Source organism: Pseudonaja textilis, chromosome 3 (assembly GCF_049901715.1).
Source record: "Pseudonaja textilis isolate UNSWEBS1 chromosome 3, rPseTex1.2, whole genome shotgun sequence".
Taxonomy (NCBI): Eukaryota; Metazoa; Chordata; class Lepidosauria; order Squamata; family Elapidae; genus Pseudonaja; species Pseudonaja textilis.
Genome location: NC_141992.1, coordinates 151,709,469 through 151,730,311, shown reverse-complemented (window position 1 = coordinate 151,730,311; position 20,843 = coordinate 151,709,469). Strand labels below are relative to the sequence as shown.

At 36.8% G+C, this 20,843-nt stretch overlaps 1 protein-coding gene across 2 annotated transcripts in view; it reads right to left on the bottom strand.

Moving 5' to 3' along the window:
• LAMA1 (laminin subunit alpha 1) overlaps nt 1-18,627 on the bottom strand; it is a 94,700-nt gene extending 76,073 nt beyond the window's left edge. For both annotated transcript variants that reach the window (XM_087931097.1, XM_087931098.1), the window contains exons 1-3: nt 18,374-18,627; nt 5,209-5,379; nt 4,474-4,586 (exon numbers count right to left, since the gene is read on the bottom strand). In XM_087931097.1, coding sequence (XP_087787223.1) covers nt 4,474-4,586; nt 5,209-5,379; nt 18,374-18,452 — 363 coding nt within the window. In that variant the 5' untranslated portion in view covers nt 18,453-18,627. The remainder of the gene's footprint in view (nt 1-4,473; nt 4,587-5,208; nt 5,380-18,373) is intronic.
• Between the last annotated feature and the right edge of the window lie 2,216 nt (nt 18,628-20,843).

Sequence of the window (20,843 nt, the reverse complement as noted above, 5' to 3'; positions counted from 1 at the left end):
GACCACATGTTATAGCACCTTTCTTTCCCATTCCCATATTCGTAATTTACAGTGTTTCTGAGTAACTTTTCCCCTACAAGAAATCACAGGTGGAGTTGGTCTGATTCCAAGCAAAAGTAGAGGCATAAATCTTTCCCTATTCTTCATAGAATCAGAGAATGAATTAGTGATACAAATGAAATGAAAAATGCATGGAACAAACATATTTTGGTGCAGAGGTTCAGCAGGACCACTCTGCATAGACCATTATTTTAACTTCCATTAACCACTGCCAAGTTCATTCATTCATTCATTCATTCATTCATTCATTCATTCATTCATTCATGTACAGCTTAGGTCAGTCAACTGCAGATAACTCAGGGTGACAGACATTAAAAGCAAAAGACATTAAAAAGAAAAGGAAATGAAAGAGATCATAAACTTTCAAAAGGAAAACTCCATATAACAACAAAACATCCTATGATGGCTCTACCGATACTCTGACTCAAAGATGGGGAAAACAGGAATATTTTCAGCAACTTTCTGAACACCATCAGAAGGGAACTTAGGTGTGTCATACACTGGGTCTACCCATACCTACCTGAAATTTCCTGTGTCACCAGTGTCATCCCATACCCACCTGAGCCCTCTCTCTACCACTCCATTCTTTCCTTTCTAACTGCCACTTCATTCCTACCGTTGCACCCACTTGGTCCAGATATCTTACTTCTCTAGCAATGCAAAGCTTCTTTCCCACCCAACCCTCTACTTTCTACTTTCCTGGCTGCCATTTTTCTATAGCCATTTGCTGCTTCCATCCAGCACCACCTATTTTTCATCTCCAGTGCAAACCTTCCTTTCCTGCTCTCATTGCTTAGCACCCACCTGACACATACATTCTAATTCTCCAGGTTCACAAGCTGCAAGCTTTCCTTTTCTCAGCTCTCTCTCTACAACTCCAAAAGATCTTTGCTAGAATGCACATGTTCCAAGTCCATGCACAGACCTAGCACAAATGCTTTGGAGTTAAATCTGAATTACCCTATATCCTTAAGTCATGCACGGAAATTGTTGCACACTTTTTAACTTAGATGAGATGGAAATGATCCAGTAGGTTATCTGATTCAATTTCCTGCTGGATTCAGAAGTTCACAAAACCCTAATTAACAGGTCAGCCCCTGTTTGAAAACCTCTAGTACGTCTAGGTCGAACACTTTTCTAGACAGATTATTCCTTACTATAAAGAAACTTCTATTCAGCACCCAATTCTCCTTGAATCAATTAATTTTAATTTCAACAACAAAAATGAGTTTTCTCCTTTAGGGAAACATTACAGTCATTTGTATAAAGTTAGCTAATAATTTCCTTACTACAGATTGCAGGGTTGCCTCAAACCATAATGTTCTAATGATAAATAATGCATGACTAGTTAGGATGTAGGAAATAAATGGAAGCAGCGAATGCAAAGAAACCTTTTGTTGCATTTCCCATCAACAGTTGCTCTATTGTTCTCCCTTCACAGCCACATGAACAACAGCACAACTACCAAGGCACAAAAAAATCCATTAATATGCTCTTGCTAGCCTCCAGGTCTTTCCCCTTTTCACTTTGTTATTCTTTTATTTGTTCTGTTTTCTCATGTATGATACTTGGCAATATGAAATGGGAAGGGAATGATAGAAATTATTGGAGGTGTGATATACTATTAAAACCAGGGGTGGGATTCTACCAGTTCGCACCTATTCACTAGAACCGATTGTTAACATTCCAAGCAGTTCGGAGAACTGGTTGTTAGAAGAAATTATGGGCCTAATCCTGTAAGGAAAGCAGGAAGGAAACATTCTGGTGCTGCTTACAGAAACTGCCTGTTAACCTTTATTACGTTCTTGGCAGGACTAGACTTCCTGTCTCTGGAACTTCTCCAGAGTTTTTCCCCCCTCCTTTGCTGGTACTTTGCTTGTGTGGAGTGACCATTCAAAGTTACAATGGCACATTTTTCACACTTACCACCGCTGCAACATCCCCATAGTCATGAGAGGCCAGGCGAGGAGATGCGTGCCTCTATGTGAGTGATGTTGAGTTGGCCACACCCAGCCAAAAACATGACCACCAAGCCATGCCCACCAACTTAGCCACGCCCACAGAACCAGTTAAAAAAATTGAATCCCATCCCTGATTAAAACCATTATCTGTAGCTAAGGAAAAGAAAAATAAACTCTTAATAAAGTCCACCAGAAAATATCAGAGACTGGTAACTAAAAAAATGCAGATACCCAAATAAGGCAACTAGAAATCATTCCATTACTGTAGCCAAGAAAACAACAAGTACATAAAGTTATGAAAGATCAGGACTGACCAGAAAGATATTTTACCTGCAATCTTTTCTATTCCTGGTCTTATATCTACCAACCTGACTTCATAGACCAGGTGCAAGAAACTGTCCAAAACAGTTTGCACACAACTGATTAAGAACTATGGTTTATCTTAACTATAATTAACTGAAAATCATGTCACCATGATTGAAATTCCATCCCTTTGTACATTTGTGTGACATCAACCAGGGCAACTGCAAGCTGTGACTACTATCTTGCCTACTTTGATACTCCTCCCAGAAGATACTTCTAGGAAAATATAATACGAATCCAAGGATCACCCTAACAAATCATTACTTAGCATTTCATAAATTGTCAGATTTACCCAACAGGCTGAACTATTGTTAATTAGATAAAATCACAAAAATTCAAGAACTTCTGCTAAGTAACTTTTATCAGGGCAAAAAAGGAAGCCATAACAAAATAATTTTGAGATGTCATTTTGTTTCAAAAGCAAGTTCTAAATCTACATAATGATTAAATAATTCCACATCTATTCCTCTTTTCTTCCCACTCTTAGCAGTTTACTATCTTCCACGAAAGAGGGCTGATTTTCATCATCTTGTGTTTTACAATGAGCAGATTTACTATCAAACTGTTTCACTTACTGTATTAATTCTCCAAACTAATGCTTTAATTTATATCTTCTTAGAAAATGGTTAATAATTCAAGATTAGTTTTAGAAATTATTATATATGTATCTCCCTTGAGGCAATTCAAACAGCTGAAGAACTTGGAACACATTCGGCAATTTCCCCATTTTAAAATTAATAACTGAGAAGTAATCATTCACAGATCCCAAGCAATCTTTATTAAGCCAAATGTTTTCTTACTGAGAACAAATGTATATTGGTATGAAATCCTTTTTTTAAAAAAAATGCTGTAAAGCAGAAAGAAATAAGGAAAAACAGGCATTTCATGGTGAAAGGTAGAAATGTAATGAATACTGGAATGCCTTAAGAAGATGCAATGCCAATTTGGAAAGACTTTCTACATATTAATGATATGATGCTTCTTTTTAAAAAGTTAATTAAAGTCTGGATAATATGTTTAGCAGTGAACTGCAGATGGGCCAATGTTAATTTTGTCTCTTACAAGTTTAATTTTGAATCAAATACCATATAATGAAAGGCTAGTTCAAAGCTGATAAAATATATATCAACTGCAAATTACTCAATCAGAGCTGCTTCCATATTTATATAACTAGCTAGGTCAACAGCTGTTTCATATTTTAAGTTATCACAACTGTTCATAGAAAAGTGATCTTTTTTACAAATAATGGCTTAGTATTGAGACATAAATTGCTTTTCTGCGTATGCTTTCATCTTTAAAGCTCTCCAGAGAAATAATTTTCTTATCTCCTGATGGGGTTTTGATATATAATTTCAAAATAATCCTTTAATTCTTTTTCAAAAGATAATCATTCCATTTTAGCAAATATTAAGAATGTATGTATGAGTATCTATGAATTTTGGTCACTTATTTTCAGTTTATTCAGTTAGTGCAGAACATATAGCTAAGCTGCACTAACCAAAATGCATTTTTAATATAACAGTAAAGAAAAACAACTACTACGTTTTCTATAAGTTGTTAAATACAAATGAAATTGCCTTCATTTCATCTTTGTTCTCACCCCAGGCATTGCCTTTTTGAACATTTCTTAGCACACTATTCAAGATCAAATATTGCACTCAATCCAGAGAAAGCTCAGTACTTCTTGCTGAATTCTAGTAATCAAATGCTTATGAAGGAAGGATGAAAATGTAAGTGATATGTCACATATATTGCTGATATATATAGGGTCAATCAACTGAGTGTCAGCTCTGCAATAGTTCAAAGCAATTCTGACATTTGCTAGTACAGTGTGTCGATATGTACCAGGAACAGAAAAATGTTAAATGCAAGACTCAACTGAACCATGCATGCATTGAGTTGCTATCGGCATTTATTTATCTCAATCCAATCTACCTCACAGAAATGTTACAGAGATAAAGATAAGGGTGACCTTCATGTTCTAAGAAGCATGAGATAATTTTCCAATTGCTATCACTGTACACTAGAGAGCAATAATTAAAAAAATCAAATAGTCCTTTAGGAATGAAAACAAACTGCCTCTACTTACCTGTCTTAGGTCTAGAGTAATTGTTACCCAATGGTATTCTCTTCCATTCTGAATGCTAGGACTTTGCCACCAGTGATTAGTACCATCTATAGCATTTGAGATAGGATGTTGCTCTAAAATAAACACAAATTACAATCAAATTTTCCCAGTTTCTTTTAATGTATTATTTCCATGCTACAACCACTCACATATATTAATGTATACAAGTTATAAAAAGAAAATAAATCAGTTAAATCAATCTAGACTATGCTATATAAGACCAGACCACAAATCTAAGATTAAATACAACTCAGAATTATGTTTAAATTGGAGCATTCAAATGATATGACCTTACTAGCTGTATGCTCTATTCAAAAAATTGTGTGTAGAGCAGGGATGTCAAACTAGTGGCCCACAGGCCGGATGCATCACACGCAGGCCATGCCCACCCCAGCTCCACGTATGGGAAAAATGTCACAAAACATCATATGATGGCAACATGACACAGCATGCTTGACACCAGTGGTGTAGAGAATAAGAAAAGAAATATGCAGGTAGTTACTTAAATTCAGAACAAGGTGATAACATTCAGAAGCAGCTGAACACTTTTAATTTAGCCAAGTATAAGAACAATATACTATGCAGTATTCAGTATAATCAGAGTTGCAAAATTCTATTCCTTCCTGGTCTGATCTACTTGATAGGGCTGACAATGATTCACAGATATCTGAAAAAAGTACAATGTAATAAACTTGCCTTTGGAATTTGCACTATTGTAATCACACATTCGACATTGTGCATTGCGTAGGGGTCGACCTGGAACGTGTTCCACAAGTTTACAAAACATTTCGGGGCCTTTTTCACCACATGTAGCATTAGTGCTGATATGAGCATTACTAGCTAGGTTTAGAATGGCAGGAAATAAACCTGAAAGAGATTAGATGTCAATCTTTATTAATATTTATGGCAGTCTTTATCAAATCCTCAAATAATTTCTTATGTGTGAGTAGCAACATGCTCTAAATTTGCTACATTAACAAATAATTGTTTTATTATAATATATCACAGAATATCACAGAAAGAGAATCACTATATGAAGAATAGTTCTCTGAACTTTATGAAAGGGTGTTTTTCTTCATCATAGACCAATTTAATCAATATTTTTGCCAACAACTAAGCTATATTAAGAGGATACTTTAAAACAGAACAAAAAAATAAAAATCTTCTCAAATCTTTAACTGTGATAGGCTTTTTTTTTTAGGAAAGTCCCATTAATATAAGAATAGCAATACTTCTCATGAAGATTTTTCTTACCTTTTTGGATATTAGAGCAGATACGCTTAAAGTTTATCTAGAAACTACATCCTTGGTTTTTTTTACCCCTCTACTCAATTTGATTGTGGTAGGATAGATAGGATTTTAGCCCAACAACAGTCACAAGTTAAGCAACAAACAAGTACAAATGAATAGTAGCTAGAGATAAAAACTTAATGAGAAATAACTAAAATAAGATTGACCAGTGGGGAAAAAACTGTACTAGTTTTAATAGTAGTTATTACCCTTTATGATTGAAAAACATTAGTACCCTTTTAATTGTTTTAATAGTGTCCTTTAATAGATTAGTGTCCTTGAAAACCTGGAAAAAGCACTTGGACCTTATAGGAATGGATAGAATCAGTTCATTAATTATAATGATTTGTATTACTCCTATGCACAGTCTTGCTGTGGAAGTACCTAAAGTGCTTTCTAGGTTAAAGGATAAGCGTTACCTGGGACTGCATTACTTGGCCTAGCACATATATTACTTATGTACATTACTACTAATAGTCGATGTTTCAAATCCAGAACCTGATAAATGGGTGGTAGTTTTGGTGCTGGTGGTGGTATTGATATCTACACCTTTGAAAAGACATACAGTGAATGTAATTTGCACTGACTAAACAACCTGGGAGTAATACAACAAGCTCTATTTTATAGGTTTGCTGGATTCCAATATATCACATTAAGCCAATTTGTTTAATTATGATTTGAAAATAAAGAATATTATCAGGATTCACAAATAGTCCTAAACTATATATTAAGTTTAACAAAGGATAGTCAATTAACACAACACCTTACTAACTCACGGACAGTATAAAGCCTCACATGGCACACTAAAGTTTGTATCTCAAAAGTACAATTCCATTGGCCCAATTCAGAGTATGGGAAGTGCTGTAGAGTTGTAATGCATATCTTTAGTCATAAAGGGGCTCCCATTTTTCTAACTAAAATCTTCCTCATAAAGCACAATAAACGAGATTTAGTGACTGAAATTATGGGACTGAAAAAGTGATTTATAACCATTTTTCATGTTTACGAACATTGCAGCATCCCCATGGTTACATAATCAAAATTCAGATGCTTGCAACTGGCATATATTTATGAAAGTTGCAGTGTCCCAAAGTCATACATTCCAACCTTCTGACAAGCAAACTCAATGGGGAAGCCAAATTCACTTAACAATCATGTTATTAACTTAACAATTGCAATGATTCACTTAATAAGAAAGGTCATAAAATAGGGACAAAACAGATTTAACCACTGTCTTGCTTAGCAATGGATATTTTAGGCTCAGTTGTAGCCATAAGTTGAGTACTACTTGTATGTGATTTTTATTGCAACAGACTAATAAGGTTGCTCCCCAGGAAACTGTAAATATATTTAGGATTTGGGACTACCAATTTTCTGGATCTTATTTTTTTTCTTTAACTTTTGTTAGTTGAAAAAGCACTAATGAGATAGTAATGCTAATTTGTGCTTAGGAAAATAAACAAATGAGGCAGCATTAATTTAAACAAGCAAACTGTGAAGAATTGGAGTTCTTTCAAAACTTTTTATCTACCATAATAATGTGGCATTCAATTTGTGTTTTTTTACCCAACTGTGCATTCTTTCTTTTAAGAGCCAGATAAGTTGTCTCAGTTTTTTTTTAAAAATGATAGAAGGATATCCAAGATTATTTCACTTCGGAACAAAGTTGTATCTTGAACATAAAAATGCCTTCTAAATATAGCATGAAAATAAATTTCACTGAAGTTGCTGTAATTTGAATAAATACCTACGTAATGCTAAATCAAAAAGCATAATTCACCGTGTTTGAATAGACCACATTAGATATTGAGGAATAATTCAATTTATAGTTAGTGCTGAGAAATATTTTTGGTTATAAAACTGACTGCAATCACAGATCCATTTTCCATTTTAGCATTTAAATTTCATTTTGCAATCTTCTCCTTTATACCTGGGAAAGTTTATCTGACATTTATAATTATAGTACTGAATTTTTAAAAGCGTACCCACTTGAGCTGGGAGAAAGTAGTAGAGATTTTGACTATTATAGTATTCAAACAGAAGAGTACATCGATATGTGTATATTTTATTTCAAAACAAATATTCTGGATATCTTTTACATAATGATATTCTATCACCCTTAGTACGGAAATTTCAATGGGTTAGAGCAGGGGTGTCAAACTTGCGTCATCACGGTGGCATCATGTGACATATCACTTTTTCCCCTTGGCTAAAGCAGACATGGGCATGGCTAGCGTGTAACGTATCAGGGCCGGGGCCACAAGTTTGACAACCCTTGGTTAGAGGGTTAGAGAGGCTGAATATATACTCAAGTATGAATGACATTTGATTTAAAAAGTGATAAATTTTTCAGGGGGAAAAATTTCCCTGTCCTCTTATTTATTTAAGGGCAAGCTGTTGTATTCTGTCTAATCATTTAAGTATAGTTGCATAAATTCTGGAGAAGGTCTGTGCTCTGGTGATTCAAGTCCTACCAACATGTGATGGAGTAATTCCTGTCACATGCCTCAGCTCCTGCCAAGCTACAGTTCAAAACCATGTTACATATAGACTGCATACAGATAAATAGGTATCACTTCGGTGGGAGAAATAATAGCGCTTCATGTGGAAGTACGATCCCAACCGGTGCAGGACCTGCCCGAATGCCCAAACGCGAGACAATATCTGTGGAGGGAAAAACACCAGATGACACAGCAGATTGCTGTTAACCATTCTGAGTGTGGCACTAGTTCATCCCGTGATGCACCATGGATAGTGCATGAGCATGAACCAAGCATACAAGAGTAATCTTAGGCAGCCAAACAATTACTCTGTACTAACACTGTAGTATCCTGGCTAATGTCATACACTAAATAAATAAATGCTTTCAATCTTACCACTCAATTGGGCCTCCTTTGAGAGAGTGTTTTAACTGAGCATTTGTTACCTGCCCCACTTCCAAAGGAATTGAGTTCTACTTGTGCGAATTTTTTCATTCTCTTGAAACTGGTAATAAAAAATTAAATGGCACATTGTCCTGCAACAAAATAGCTGTTCTACTTTATTTAATGCTGCAACTTTGCTTACAATGCCTGACTTGTCTAGGAGAAAAAATTATAACCAATTGAAGTATAGCTTATTCAAAAATTATAAATATACTTTCCTCATCAGTATCAAATATATCATCTATCATTCAGTCCAGATATCTTGTTAATAATTAAATCTTTAGATTTTTTTGCATCAGGAGATAACAAATATACTTTTGTACTTTTAATTTTGAAAAAGAATGTACAGTTAATACAGATTAATTTTTGGAAAACTGCCAAAGCATATATTTGTTGTAACTTGCACAAAAATGTCCCCCAAAGAAGTTATATACCAAAAAAATAAATACAACTGTCAATGCATAATAGCTGTATGAAATCTTAAATATAAACTAATTTTAATTATTTAAATAGTGTGTCTATGAGTGTGTGTTTAAAATTATTAAACTATGCTATAGATTTCAATATTCTATTTTAGTCAATTTCATTTTCTATATATAGCACTAGGACAATATGATGATTTTTCTGTCACATATTCTATTCTCTTTATTCTCAGCAATCTCTCTGTCTTTCTCTTGTTCTCTCTCTCTCTCTCTCTCTCTCTCTTTGTGTGTGTGTGTGTGTTTAAATAATAAATAAATTTTAAGAGGTTTGAATACACAGACATAAGTACATTATTTTTGTTCTCCGCAAAGAATGCATCCTTGTCTTGCAATGCATTTTGCAATACTTTGGACAACGTTTTGAAGCCATTAATTCCAAGAGGAAGTAATAAAACCATCTGCTTTTCTGTTTGAATATTTCAGTGTCGACGTGATCTCATTAAAGCTCACAATCCTCTAAACTCCTTCAAGTTACAAACTTCACAGATAATATTTCTTATCAGTTTGGCACCACCATCCCCTGCTGACAATAAAAAAGAAATCTTCCTTCCAGAAGATAAAAAGTGATGTATACATAGAAATCCTATAAAAGATTGGGGCAGCTACAGTTTTTGGTAAATATATTGGAAAAACACAAGATTTTTATTTTGGAGTAATACCTAATTTCTTGGATTTTTTTATATCCCCCCCAGAAAAAAAAGAAACAGAACAGGAACAAATTTACATCTACAAAATAATTGTCACAAACACTAAACTGCTGTTTCAAGAGGCAATATGAGGATTTTATAAAAGTTGTAGTACAACCATTAAATATTTTTAACAATTTTTGATATTTATTTATTTTTTAAAAAATTAAGTAACCTCTTAATATAGCATGGTTTTCTAACGTATATAGTATTTCGTTATCCTGTCTAGAAGATAACAGCAAGGAGTGTTCCAAGGAGAGCAGCTGTTGAATCCTTATTAAAGAACAAAGGGAACTTTCAGAAGAATCCTTCTGTCTTTAAGTCCTGTAAATACCTGCAACTAATCAGTACGTGCTGATATTTTTTTGGTACACAAAAGACAACATTTTCTGACATAGGCAAAATTATTTGTTTAGTAAACTTAATCTTTATCCTATTCAAAACAGCTTCACAATATTTGTAGGTATGGGCATAATAAATGCTATTTTATTCTAGCTGGAGTTATAAATATAGGTAGTCCTCAACTTATAACCACAATTGAGCCCAACATTGCTAAGAGCCCAAAATTTCTGTTGCTAAGTGAGACAGTTGTTGAGTGAGTTTTACAACCTTTCTTGCCACAGTTGTATGGTTGTTAAGTGCATCTGGCTTCACCATTGACTTTGTTTGTCAGAAGGTCGCAAAAGGTAATCACACACAAATCTGGGAGACTGGAACCATCATAAATATGAGTCAGTCGCCAAGCATCTGAATTTTGATCACATGACTATGGGGATTCTGCAATGGTCATGTGAAAAACGGCCATAAGTCACTTTTTTCACTGCCGTTGTAGCTCTAAACAGTCGCTAAACGAACTGTTGTAAGTAGAGGACTACCTGTGATAACCAATTTATTTTGCAAACAGTGCATGACAATCAAATTAGTGTGCAATTAATTAGAAAGAGAAGTAGGGTTATTTATAACTGCTTTTCATCTACTCGGAGCAAAATATACAAGTCAAAACATTTGAATTTCGGGCCTTTACCTACTCCATTCTGGGTATGGCAAGCTATAGGAAGAGCACAAAGAAGAAATGGAAGGATAAGAGAAAAGCAAGCATTTGAGTCGGTTCATTTTTCAAAAGAAATTCTTGTTTGCCTTGGAGATGCCAATCAAATATTTGGGTGGGGGAGGAAGCTTTAATAAAAATTGGGGGCTGAGAAGGATTTCCTGTGCCCTTTATCCAGCTGTGTGATGATGTTATATCAGGTATTGCTGATATGACCTAGAGACGTAGTTATTTGTAGAAAAGTTCTGACTCATCAGTCATCTTCACTATAACTCAGAAAAAGTAATCATCTTTTAAAATAGTTTTATCATACTCTGATGAAAAATAAAAATCGATTTTCAAACTCTAGACTCTGAGAGAACAGAATTTCATTTTTTTTTTTTACTTCAGATCCAGACATCAGTGGGACTGGACTATAATAATAGTCCATTTCTAGAATTCTGGGTCACCCCATATTAGGCCCCAAATCAAATTTGTTATTTTACAGGTCTATTCTACAAAAATTACTAAAAAAAATAATTAAGAAAACCTTAACTTTTAGAAAAACCCGAAAAGCATTGGATTAATCCTGGAATCATAATTAATTTACATTTCATTGATTTCATTATTAATTTATAACTCAAAATAAACTTGTGGATGAAATTAAGAGTAGTCACCAAATAAATTGGAATGGTATCATATTGAAGAAGGATGAATCAGAATACAGTGATATTTTTAAATCAGCCTCTACACTTTATACGTATTAGGCTGAATTGTTTTTGTGAGTTTGTTGCTAAAGCCACTGAATCCTCATAGGCGCATCCTGCAGAGAAGAAATTGTAAATCTTTCACAGCCTAAATAGGATCCCCATGTACAGTATATCAACAGTAAGCTAGGCCATAGTTAACTGTGCAAGACTACTCCTTTTTTTAGTATATGCATAAATATATAAAGATGTTCCTCTTGGGATCACTTTTCCATCTCGTGTATTCTATTTTTTTGCACATAAAAGAATCTTTAGTTTTTATTTACCATACTCATTATTGCAAGAATTTTGATTAAATTGCAGTTATATTAAAATAGTTTTGAAGTAATTTATCATTCTGATTAGATAAGGCAGATGGCATATTGCTCCTAGAATTTTAAACCAATAAACAATAATTTTTGTTCTATTCAAATTAATACAAAAAATATGTATTTTTTTTCAAAATGATAGCAGCTACATTCTCAAAAGATTTAAGATTTTTTTAAAAAATAAGAATTTAATATAATAGGAAGAGCAAAAGCATTTAAACTTATATACCATCCCATAGTGTCCAATTGTTGGGGATGAGATGCTGACGTTGGGCAGTTTACAATGTTAACATATTTCCCCCAACAATCTGGGTCCTCATTTTACCAACCTAGGAAGAATGTAAGGCTGAGAAAACCTTGAGCCTGTCGGTATCAAATTCCAGGCTGTGGGAAGAGTTTGCCTACAATACTGCATTCTAACCACTGCACTGCCAGGAGCTCAGCAAATTTTTATAAAGTTCTTCATAAAACAATGGGGCAAAGGTATGTTCTGAGAGCATGTAGTAATAGCTATTTAGTGATATTTTCATTATCTTTATAGAGGCTCTGCTTCTCACATCATGCTATGTAGAGGTTGTCCTTGACTTATGACTGGTTGTTTAACTGTTCAAAGTTAATGACGCTTTTAAAAAGTTACTTACAAATTTCAATTCCAATTGTGATTGAGGACTACCTCTATGCCATATTATGTTGTACAGTGGAAAAGAGGTGAGATATAAAACCATTAGAGACACAAAAAGGGAAAAGGAGGCCAACATATCCCCTACTACAAATGCAGAGGACATTCATTCATTCAGATTTCTATCAGATGCTTGCCAAATACATTCATGAAAAAGTAAAAAATTGTGGCAAAGAAAATGGACAGGTATGTAATTACATGATGGTCATGATATTTCTGCAAAAAAAAGGTTCATGACCACAGTCCATCCATTATATCTATCAGTAGTTCCACTTTAAAAAAGCAACTTCAAAACTTCCATACATAAAAATAAGCAATTACTAAATAATCAATATAATTGGTTGCAAAATCTACTGTAATGAATCATATAGATTAGAGCATGGAAGGGGAATAATACAATTGGAAGGGGAGGCGGATGCCTTCTGCAGCACTCTGCCAGACAAAACAGGATCTGTTGTCTCCCTCCATGGCCACCTGCAGCACTCTGCCAGCCAAAAACAGATCACGTGGCCCATTTTCAGGCTGTTTTTAGCTGGTTTTGGCCCATTTTTCAGCCTGGTTTTTGGTCTATTTTCAGCCCATTTTGGGCCCATTTTGTCAGCCATTTTGGGGCCATTTTTGGCTTGTTTTGAGCTCATTTTTCAGCCTGCTTTTTCAGCATGTTATGGGCCCGTTTTGAACCCAATTTTTACCTGTTTGGGGCCCGTTTTTCAGCCATTTTCAGCCCATTTTGTGGCTTGGTTTCAGTCTGGTTTTGGCAGACAGAGTGCTTCAGGAGGCCAAGGAGGCTAAAACGGGGTACCAGGAGCCACAAGTGGCCCATTTTAGCTGCCAGAGGCACTGTGGGCCAGTGCTTTGATATTTCTAGACTGGCTCCATGAACTGGATTTAAGCACCCCGTGTCCGGGTCCAGCCCACGGGCGTTGAATATGACATGGCTGGTTTAGCATGTAAATACCGTGATTCGTGTATTATTAGTGTGCAGACAGGTATTATGGATTTTGAGCAAACCATAGCTTAAAACATGACACTGATGGGCTAACCCAGCCAGTATTAAATTTTATGTCCCTTTTTATTTCTTAGTACTGTCTAGATCAGGGGTGTCAAACTGGCAGCCCACGGACTGGATATATCACACGCAGGACACACCCACCCCAGCTCTGCAAAGGGGAAAAACATTGCTATATGTCACATGACAGCAATGTGATGCTGCAAGTTGACACCCGTGGTCTAGATGGTTAGTACAAAAAAAATTCTCCTCATAGAAGAGGATGATACATATATTTTTAATGCAAGGACAATTCCAAATGCTCATACCAAACTGGCAGAAATAAATACTTTGCCCTTTAAAACCCACAGAATACTACAATCTGTGCTTCATAGTCTTTTGTCCAAGATCTTATTACCTCAGAAATAAATTATATAGTTACTCTTATACAAAACTGTAAAATGCTTATAATACCACCGAGCTATTAACAAGTCATTTTTTTAATGTGTTCAGGAGATGAATAAATTGTTCGCAATCTGCTGAGCAAGTAATTCAAACAGTATTAACTAAAAATACTGTAGAGTTATTCCATTTTTTTCCACATTTTCTATGGAAAATATTACAGAAAATTGGGTGGAAATTAAAGAGCACTTAAAAATGAAAGGAGATACTGTAAAAATTGATGAATGGGCACAGCATTTCCAATAAAAGTAATGAAAAACAGGTCACAAATTTGTTTGTAAATAAAAGTCTTGTTTTGCAACATCTAGCAGAGAGAAAAGACATAAATAAATAAAACACACCAAGCAATGTATGTTTTTAGCATTTTGCTTTTTTCATCATTGCATGTTATAAGAAATACAGTATTAAATGTAAAAATGTAGAATCTAGATACTATCTATTATGTAAGCAGTATAACAGCTATATCAAAATTATATTTAAAATTACTTTTCTACTATGAAATATAAATACGTTGATTCCTCATGATTGAATTTATCACATCCATTTACCTATTAACAGTGAGTTTTTGTCAGATAAGTGCATTTCTTGGAATACATAAAAGGTTTCCGTAACAGCAAATATATAATGAAATCTGGATTTAGGCAAAAAAACAATTTTTGCACAATCTCTCTGATAAACAATAAATACACGTCACACACTCATGTCCACAAGCTGTTCTCTCCAGATGTGGTATGAGTAAAACTTACACAATTCTCAAATAATAAATTCTGCTATGTGGAGTTCCAGTACTTCCAGAAAAGGAGAGATCAGAGAAAGGTAATATCCATACACCGGTGTTCTTGTCCAAGACAAACAACTACTAAAGATTTCTTGGGATTTCATGCTTCCACTGTAGCAGTCTCCTCCAACCCCAAAAATTTACCAGATTCTAATTATCATTCTATAACACTGTGCATAGGAATTGTAATTTAGTACATCAAGAAAGCACCAGGAAGTCTGCTAATCTTTCCTTTGTGAAAAACTAACAATATATAGCCATCAGTCCAGTTATTCAAACGTAACTTTATCCTACTCCTGGGATAATCTGTCACCAGCAAAAATGGCCCATAGGTTACTTCAGAGTACGTTATTGCATACTTAATAGCTCACAGGAATGGTTTACTCGTAACTATGAATAACAATTTCATAGTGATCTGCAGTGACCTACTGGAAATGGCAATTCTCATTTAAGGAAATAATTGTCTTTTGTCAGTTTCTCAAATCTTAGCACCCTCATGATGTGTGAACTTCAACTTCCAGAATTCCCCAGAAAGCCAGTTGGCTAAGTAATGGAAATTGAAGTCCACACATCTTAAAGTCCCTAAGGTTGAGAAACCTTAGCATTATCAAGGGATGCAGAATCATACGAACATAAGGCAGGGCTATTTAGACCATCAAGTGACCTTTTTCATCATTTAGGAAACAAAGATAAAGCAACCCAGAGAGGTAGCTATTCCTCTGCTTGAACATATCCACTGAAAGGACTCAATCACCTGCTTTAATAGCTGCTAATACAGGTAGTCTTCAACTTACAACCACAATTGATCTCCAAATTTATGTTGTTAAGTGAGCAATTTGCTAAGTGAGTGATTTGCTAAGTGAGTTTTGCCGCATTTTACGACTTTCTTTGCCCCATTTGTGAATCACTGAAGTTATTAAATTAGTAATATGGTTGTTAAGTGAATCTGGCTTCCCCATTGACTTTGCTTGTAAAAATGTTGCAAAAGGTTGACCCCGCGACAGTGCAACCATCATAAATATGAACCAGTTATCAAGCTATCAATATAAATAATGTGACCACAGGGATGGTCACTCTTGTAAGTCGAGGACTACCTCTACTGTTAAGACTTATCCAGTTCATCCTTGTCTCTTCATTAGGCTTAATTCAGTGTTCTTAAACTGGGGTTAATTACCACCTCCCCTCCTGGATGTAATGGAGTTTGTGACTTGGGAATCCAGTTTGAGACTGCCACTTCCTAAAAGGACTTCAAATGTATGCTGATAGCGGCAAGAATGCTTTATGCACAAAAATGGAAAGCTACTTTAATTCCCACAAAAGATAACTGGTTGCAAAAGGTGAGGGAGTAAAAATAGATGGCCAAATTGACTGCTTCAATTAAAGAAAATACAATTAACTTTCTTTCCACCTGGAATACGCTTCTGTATTTTAGGTTTGTTATTATAGAAATGGCGAGTATATATTAGTATGTAAAAGTAAAACTTTGAGGTTGTATGTTATCTTATTCTATTGTGCTAAAAAGAGTTGGAAGTCAATGCTTTTCTTCTTCTTTCCCCTTCACTTTTTCCCCTTCCCTATTACCTCCCCTACTTTCCCATTATTTTTGTTTGTATGTTTTATGTTGATAAACAAATAAAATGTGAAGTAAAATGAGGCTGACACTGCCATGATGTGTAAAGCTATAGCCTTGGGGGGGAGGGGGGGGGTTAATGACATTGAGACCAGGATAGGAGTACACTGATAGAGTGAAACTGTTTAAGAACCACTGGCTTAGTTTCTAACTCCTTGATCATCTTTATTATTGTTCGCTGGACCTATTTCAATCTCCCTAAATCTTAAATTCTTGACTTTAAAATTATTCTTATATTGACTGACTTTTATGATATGATTATGCTGTTGTTTGACCCCCCACAGAGAGAGAATTAAGGCATGATTTCTTCTACTAAATAATTTTTAAAAACAACTTTTGGCATTAATAATTATATCTTTATAGAAACAACATGTGTTTTCAATCTTAATAGTTTTATTCTCTTCCTCATCCATCCCCAATTCAGAATAGAGATCCAGCTGTAATCGTTATAATTTATAATGTGCTTAGAATATATTCTTCCACCCACAGCAGCTCTGCAAGCATGTTTTTTTTAGTTCTCATAGAACATATACAATATATATTCCAAAGCTTTCTTTCTCCCGTTCACCAGAACTCACAATATTATATTCCATCACTGTTATCTGTTGTGAATAGCTGATTACACACTTGTTTCGGCTGCACAAAAGCAACTTCATGAAATCCAACACTCCCATGCGGTGGGTAGTTCCTGGGTCTGAGTAGCCCAGGATGCATCATAGCCTATGTAGTCCCAAATGCCATTTTGCTAAAGGCAAACTCCCAGGGGGAAGGGAAAAAAAAGAGGGGGAGGAGAACCAGCAGCCTTCAGAGTTACAATGGCTCTAGAACCCCTAATAGTTCTCATGTCTGACTCAGCCAACCTACAAAGAAAAGAGCATCTGAAGGCTGGAAGGGGAATACTGTCAGTCTATTGTTGTGGGGAAGCAAGATGCCAGCCTTGAGGGCAATTCCACCGGAACCCGCAAGAAGACAAACATTTCTAAACTTTTTTTTAAAGTATATTTAATGTCTTTTTTTGTTTTGTTTCACCCTATTGAAAACAAAACGAAGAAATACATAAGCCCACTTTAAAGCAGATGGCGGGGGCTTCAACTCAACCGGCAAAAGGCGAAATCCCATTGCCGCAAAAAGATGAAACGGTGGAGAAGAGTTGGAAAAGAGAGGGGTAGAAAGGAGTTGTAAATTGCAAACAGGATGGCCGGCAAGAACAGAGAAGGGCGGATGGGAATTGGAAGAGCCAAGGCGGTGGGGAAAAGCCAATCGAGGCGAGGGGTAGCAGAGCTGCTCTCGGGGCAAAGGAAGATCTTTCCCGGGATAAATCAATGAAGCCTCCAGCCCCTTTCGGCATCTTAACATTGGCCTTTGTGTCTCTCTCTCCCCATCGGTGGAAACCGAAAACTTAAACTTTTAAGCACGTGTTGCCGGCGGAGCACGAACTCCGGGAGCTTTTCCACCCTCCCCGCCTGAGCTGGGAAAAAAAGGCACGCGAAGAAATCGAAGATGTTTCTCCGCCGCCGGAGCATCGCGTCCCGCTGACCTGGGCGCGCTGACCCCCCCCTCCCCGCTCCCCTTAACTCCGGCTGCGCGCCCTCGCCTTGCGCGGCCGGAGGAACCAGGCATGCGGGTATCCGACGCAAAGGCCGAGGGGGGGGGTAGTTCGAGGACTGGGACTCCCGAAGCCTTCAAGACGCGGACCCATCCTCACGTGCTTTCGACAAGGATTATGTCCCGGGCAAAGGCTTGGCCGCCGCCGCCGCCGCCGCACTGAGCATTGCGGCAACGGCTCGGGGTTCAACGGCCCTCGGGATTCCCCGCAGCTTCGTTGGAATGGAGCGCTCACCTCGAAGCTGACCCTCGGCACCGCCGAGGAGCAGCAGAGCCGGGAACACCAGCTGCCACGAGCAGGCGCGGCCGCCCATTTCCCTCGCGGTTTGGTTGGAGCGGCGCGAAGCGGCTCCACAGGTGGAAGGGCGGGAAGTCTCGGGCTCCGGAGATGCCTTTTGTTGCCGCTTTCTACTCTGCCGCGAAGCAGCAGCAGTCCGGCTCCGCCGCGCCCGCCCCTTCTTGTCACCCGCCCTTATCTCTGCCGCCCTCTGCAGTATGTGAGCCTTCCAGCCCTTGGCAAGCCGGCAGGTCCGGCGGAAACCATTCCCACAAGGATGGGGTCCCTCCCTGAGGCTTGGGTGCTGCGGAGTGTAATCCCGGGATCCCGCGGGAACCCCCAACGTGAACATATTTGTTCTCTCCATTCAAAGATGTCAGGGACACACTGCTGGCTACCTGAGACTCCCGCCCAGGCATGATGCTATTTCCCAAGCGTCACATCGCCACCCTTGCGGGGTGGTTCGCTCCGGCAGTAGCTGTGGTAGCCAAAGACCCTGAAATGGGGATTGCGGTGGGGGGAGGGGGGGTTCGTGATGCGGGAGGGAAACATTCCTAAGCCGTTCAGAACGATTTTAAGCCGCTTCCTCGGAAAACGGGGACGGTTTGTAGAGTAAAGGCAGCTGATTCAGCTTCGAGGCAAGCACTTCGCACAGCTTCAAAGGTCATAGTATGCATCTTTGAAAAGAAAGAACGCGACTCGTTTTCTATATAAAATGCCCCAGCTTAGGATATCCAGCGATACAGAGGAGAGTCCGGTGTTAACTTGTTCCCATTTATTCGTACCTATTTCCTGTATTCTTACTCATGTTTATACTTATACCTATTACCTTGTAGGCGATTGATAAATAAATAAAATAAATGAACTTTTCTATCGCCCAAGGACAGAAGTTATTGTAAATATAGGGATGCATCAGAGTTTTAAAAGATGGATTATCTCATCTGTAATGAATCATTTTCTTTTGAAACTTTTTCCTCACTTTCTTTTAGGAAATTTTTTTTAGCTGTTTGCCACTGTGGAAGCAGCCCTGCAATTATAATTTGTTAAAAAGAAAAGTACTGTGACAATGCAGCTATAAATTACAATAATTTTTTCCATAACAAATAAGTCTATAGTATTTTAGCATGCCTGTGCTGTAAAAGTGGATTCAGAATGTTAGGTGAATTTAGAAAAGTGGATTCTGCAAACAATTAGTAAATCAACTATGGGCAATTGTACTGTGCTTCATATTACAATCCTAACTATTGGGTTCCTAGTAATAAGTTGATTTTGAACATATTGTTCTTACCATTGTTTTTTTGTACATAGTCTTGGAAATACTCATTCTAAACAAAGGTTATATATTTCCAAATACATACATATAAATCAATAGAGGGAACCTATCCTACATGAAAGGCAACTTAGTACCAAGTAATTACTAATAAGTTTTGAACAAGTACATTTCACAAAATATGAAGTACATCTAACAATATATAGACAAGGTAGTCAGGAATCAGTGTAAGAAACCCCAAGAAATATAAGAGCATTCCATTTAATTAAGTATATTATTTGGAGTTAGTGCATGTCAGAAAGCTGCTCCCCTACTCATTCCAGCAGCTTATGTTTCAGTTCTGGCATGAAAGAAGAAAGCAAAACATCCGCAGCAGAAAAAGTCAACATATTTCCAGAAACAGCATGTCAGTGAGAAGAATCTTCCCTGTAGTGACACAAAACCAGATGGGGAGCAAAGAACAAAAGGCAAAAAAAATTAGAAAAGAAAACATGACCATTTGCGTATCTTTGAAACTCAGTCAAATCTTACGACTTAATTTTTAAAAAAATCACAAATCAATCTTAAGCATTTCTTTCTATGCGCTACGTTACTGTAGCAGATAGTTAAGACCTGATGAACCCTTTGGGCTCAGAGAGATAAAGGGATTAGGAATTAGATAGGGCAGAACCTCCAGGAAATTCCTGGGGTGTAGGCTCGATGGAGAAGAAACATCCCCGAAAACAGCCATTCAAAGTGCTTCCATGCTGTTGCCAAGAAAATGACATGGATATGACTGTGTGCACCCCAGGAGTCAAGTTCAAGCCAAGGGCATTTTTTACCTTTTGACTGTTTCCAAGCCAATAAAAGGTTGGAGGTTAAATAAAAGGTTTAATAAAAGAAATTATAAAAAGAGTCTTATTACTCTGCCCATCTCTACCTGTCTAACTTCTCATAAGCAGGATATCTACCTGTTTCCAAAAACAGAACAGAAACAAACCAAATTTGATGTGCAGGTTTAGGCAAATAAATAAGATCCTGTTGCAAAATGGGCTGAATCTGTAGGGGCAGCAGAGAAAAAAATATTCCAGAAAAATGGATCCCTCCTACCTCTGGGAAAGGTAGGTGAAAACAGTAAGTCAAATGTTGCTGTTTGTTCATTTATAAGCTTCCTCTGCC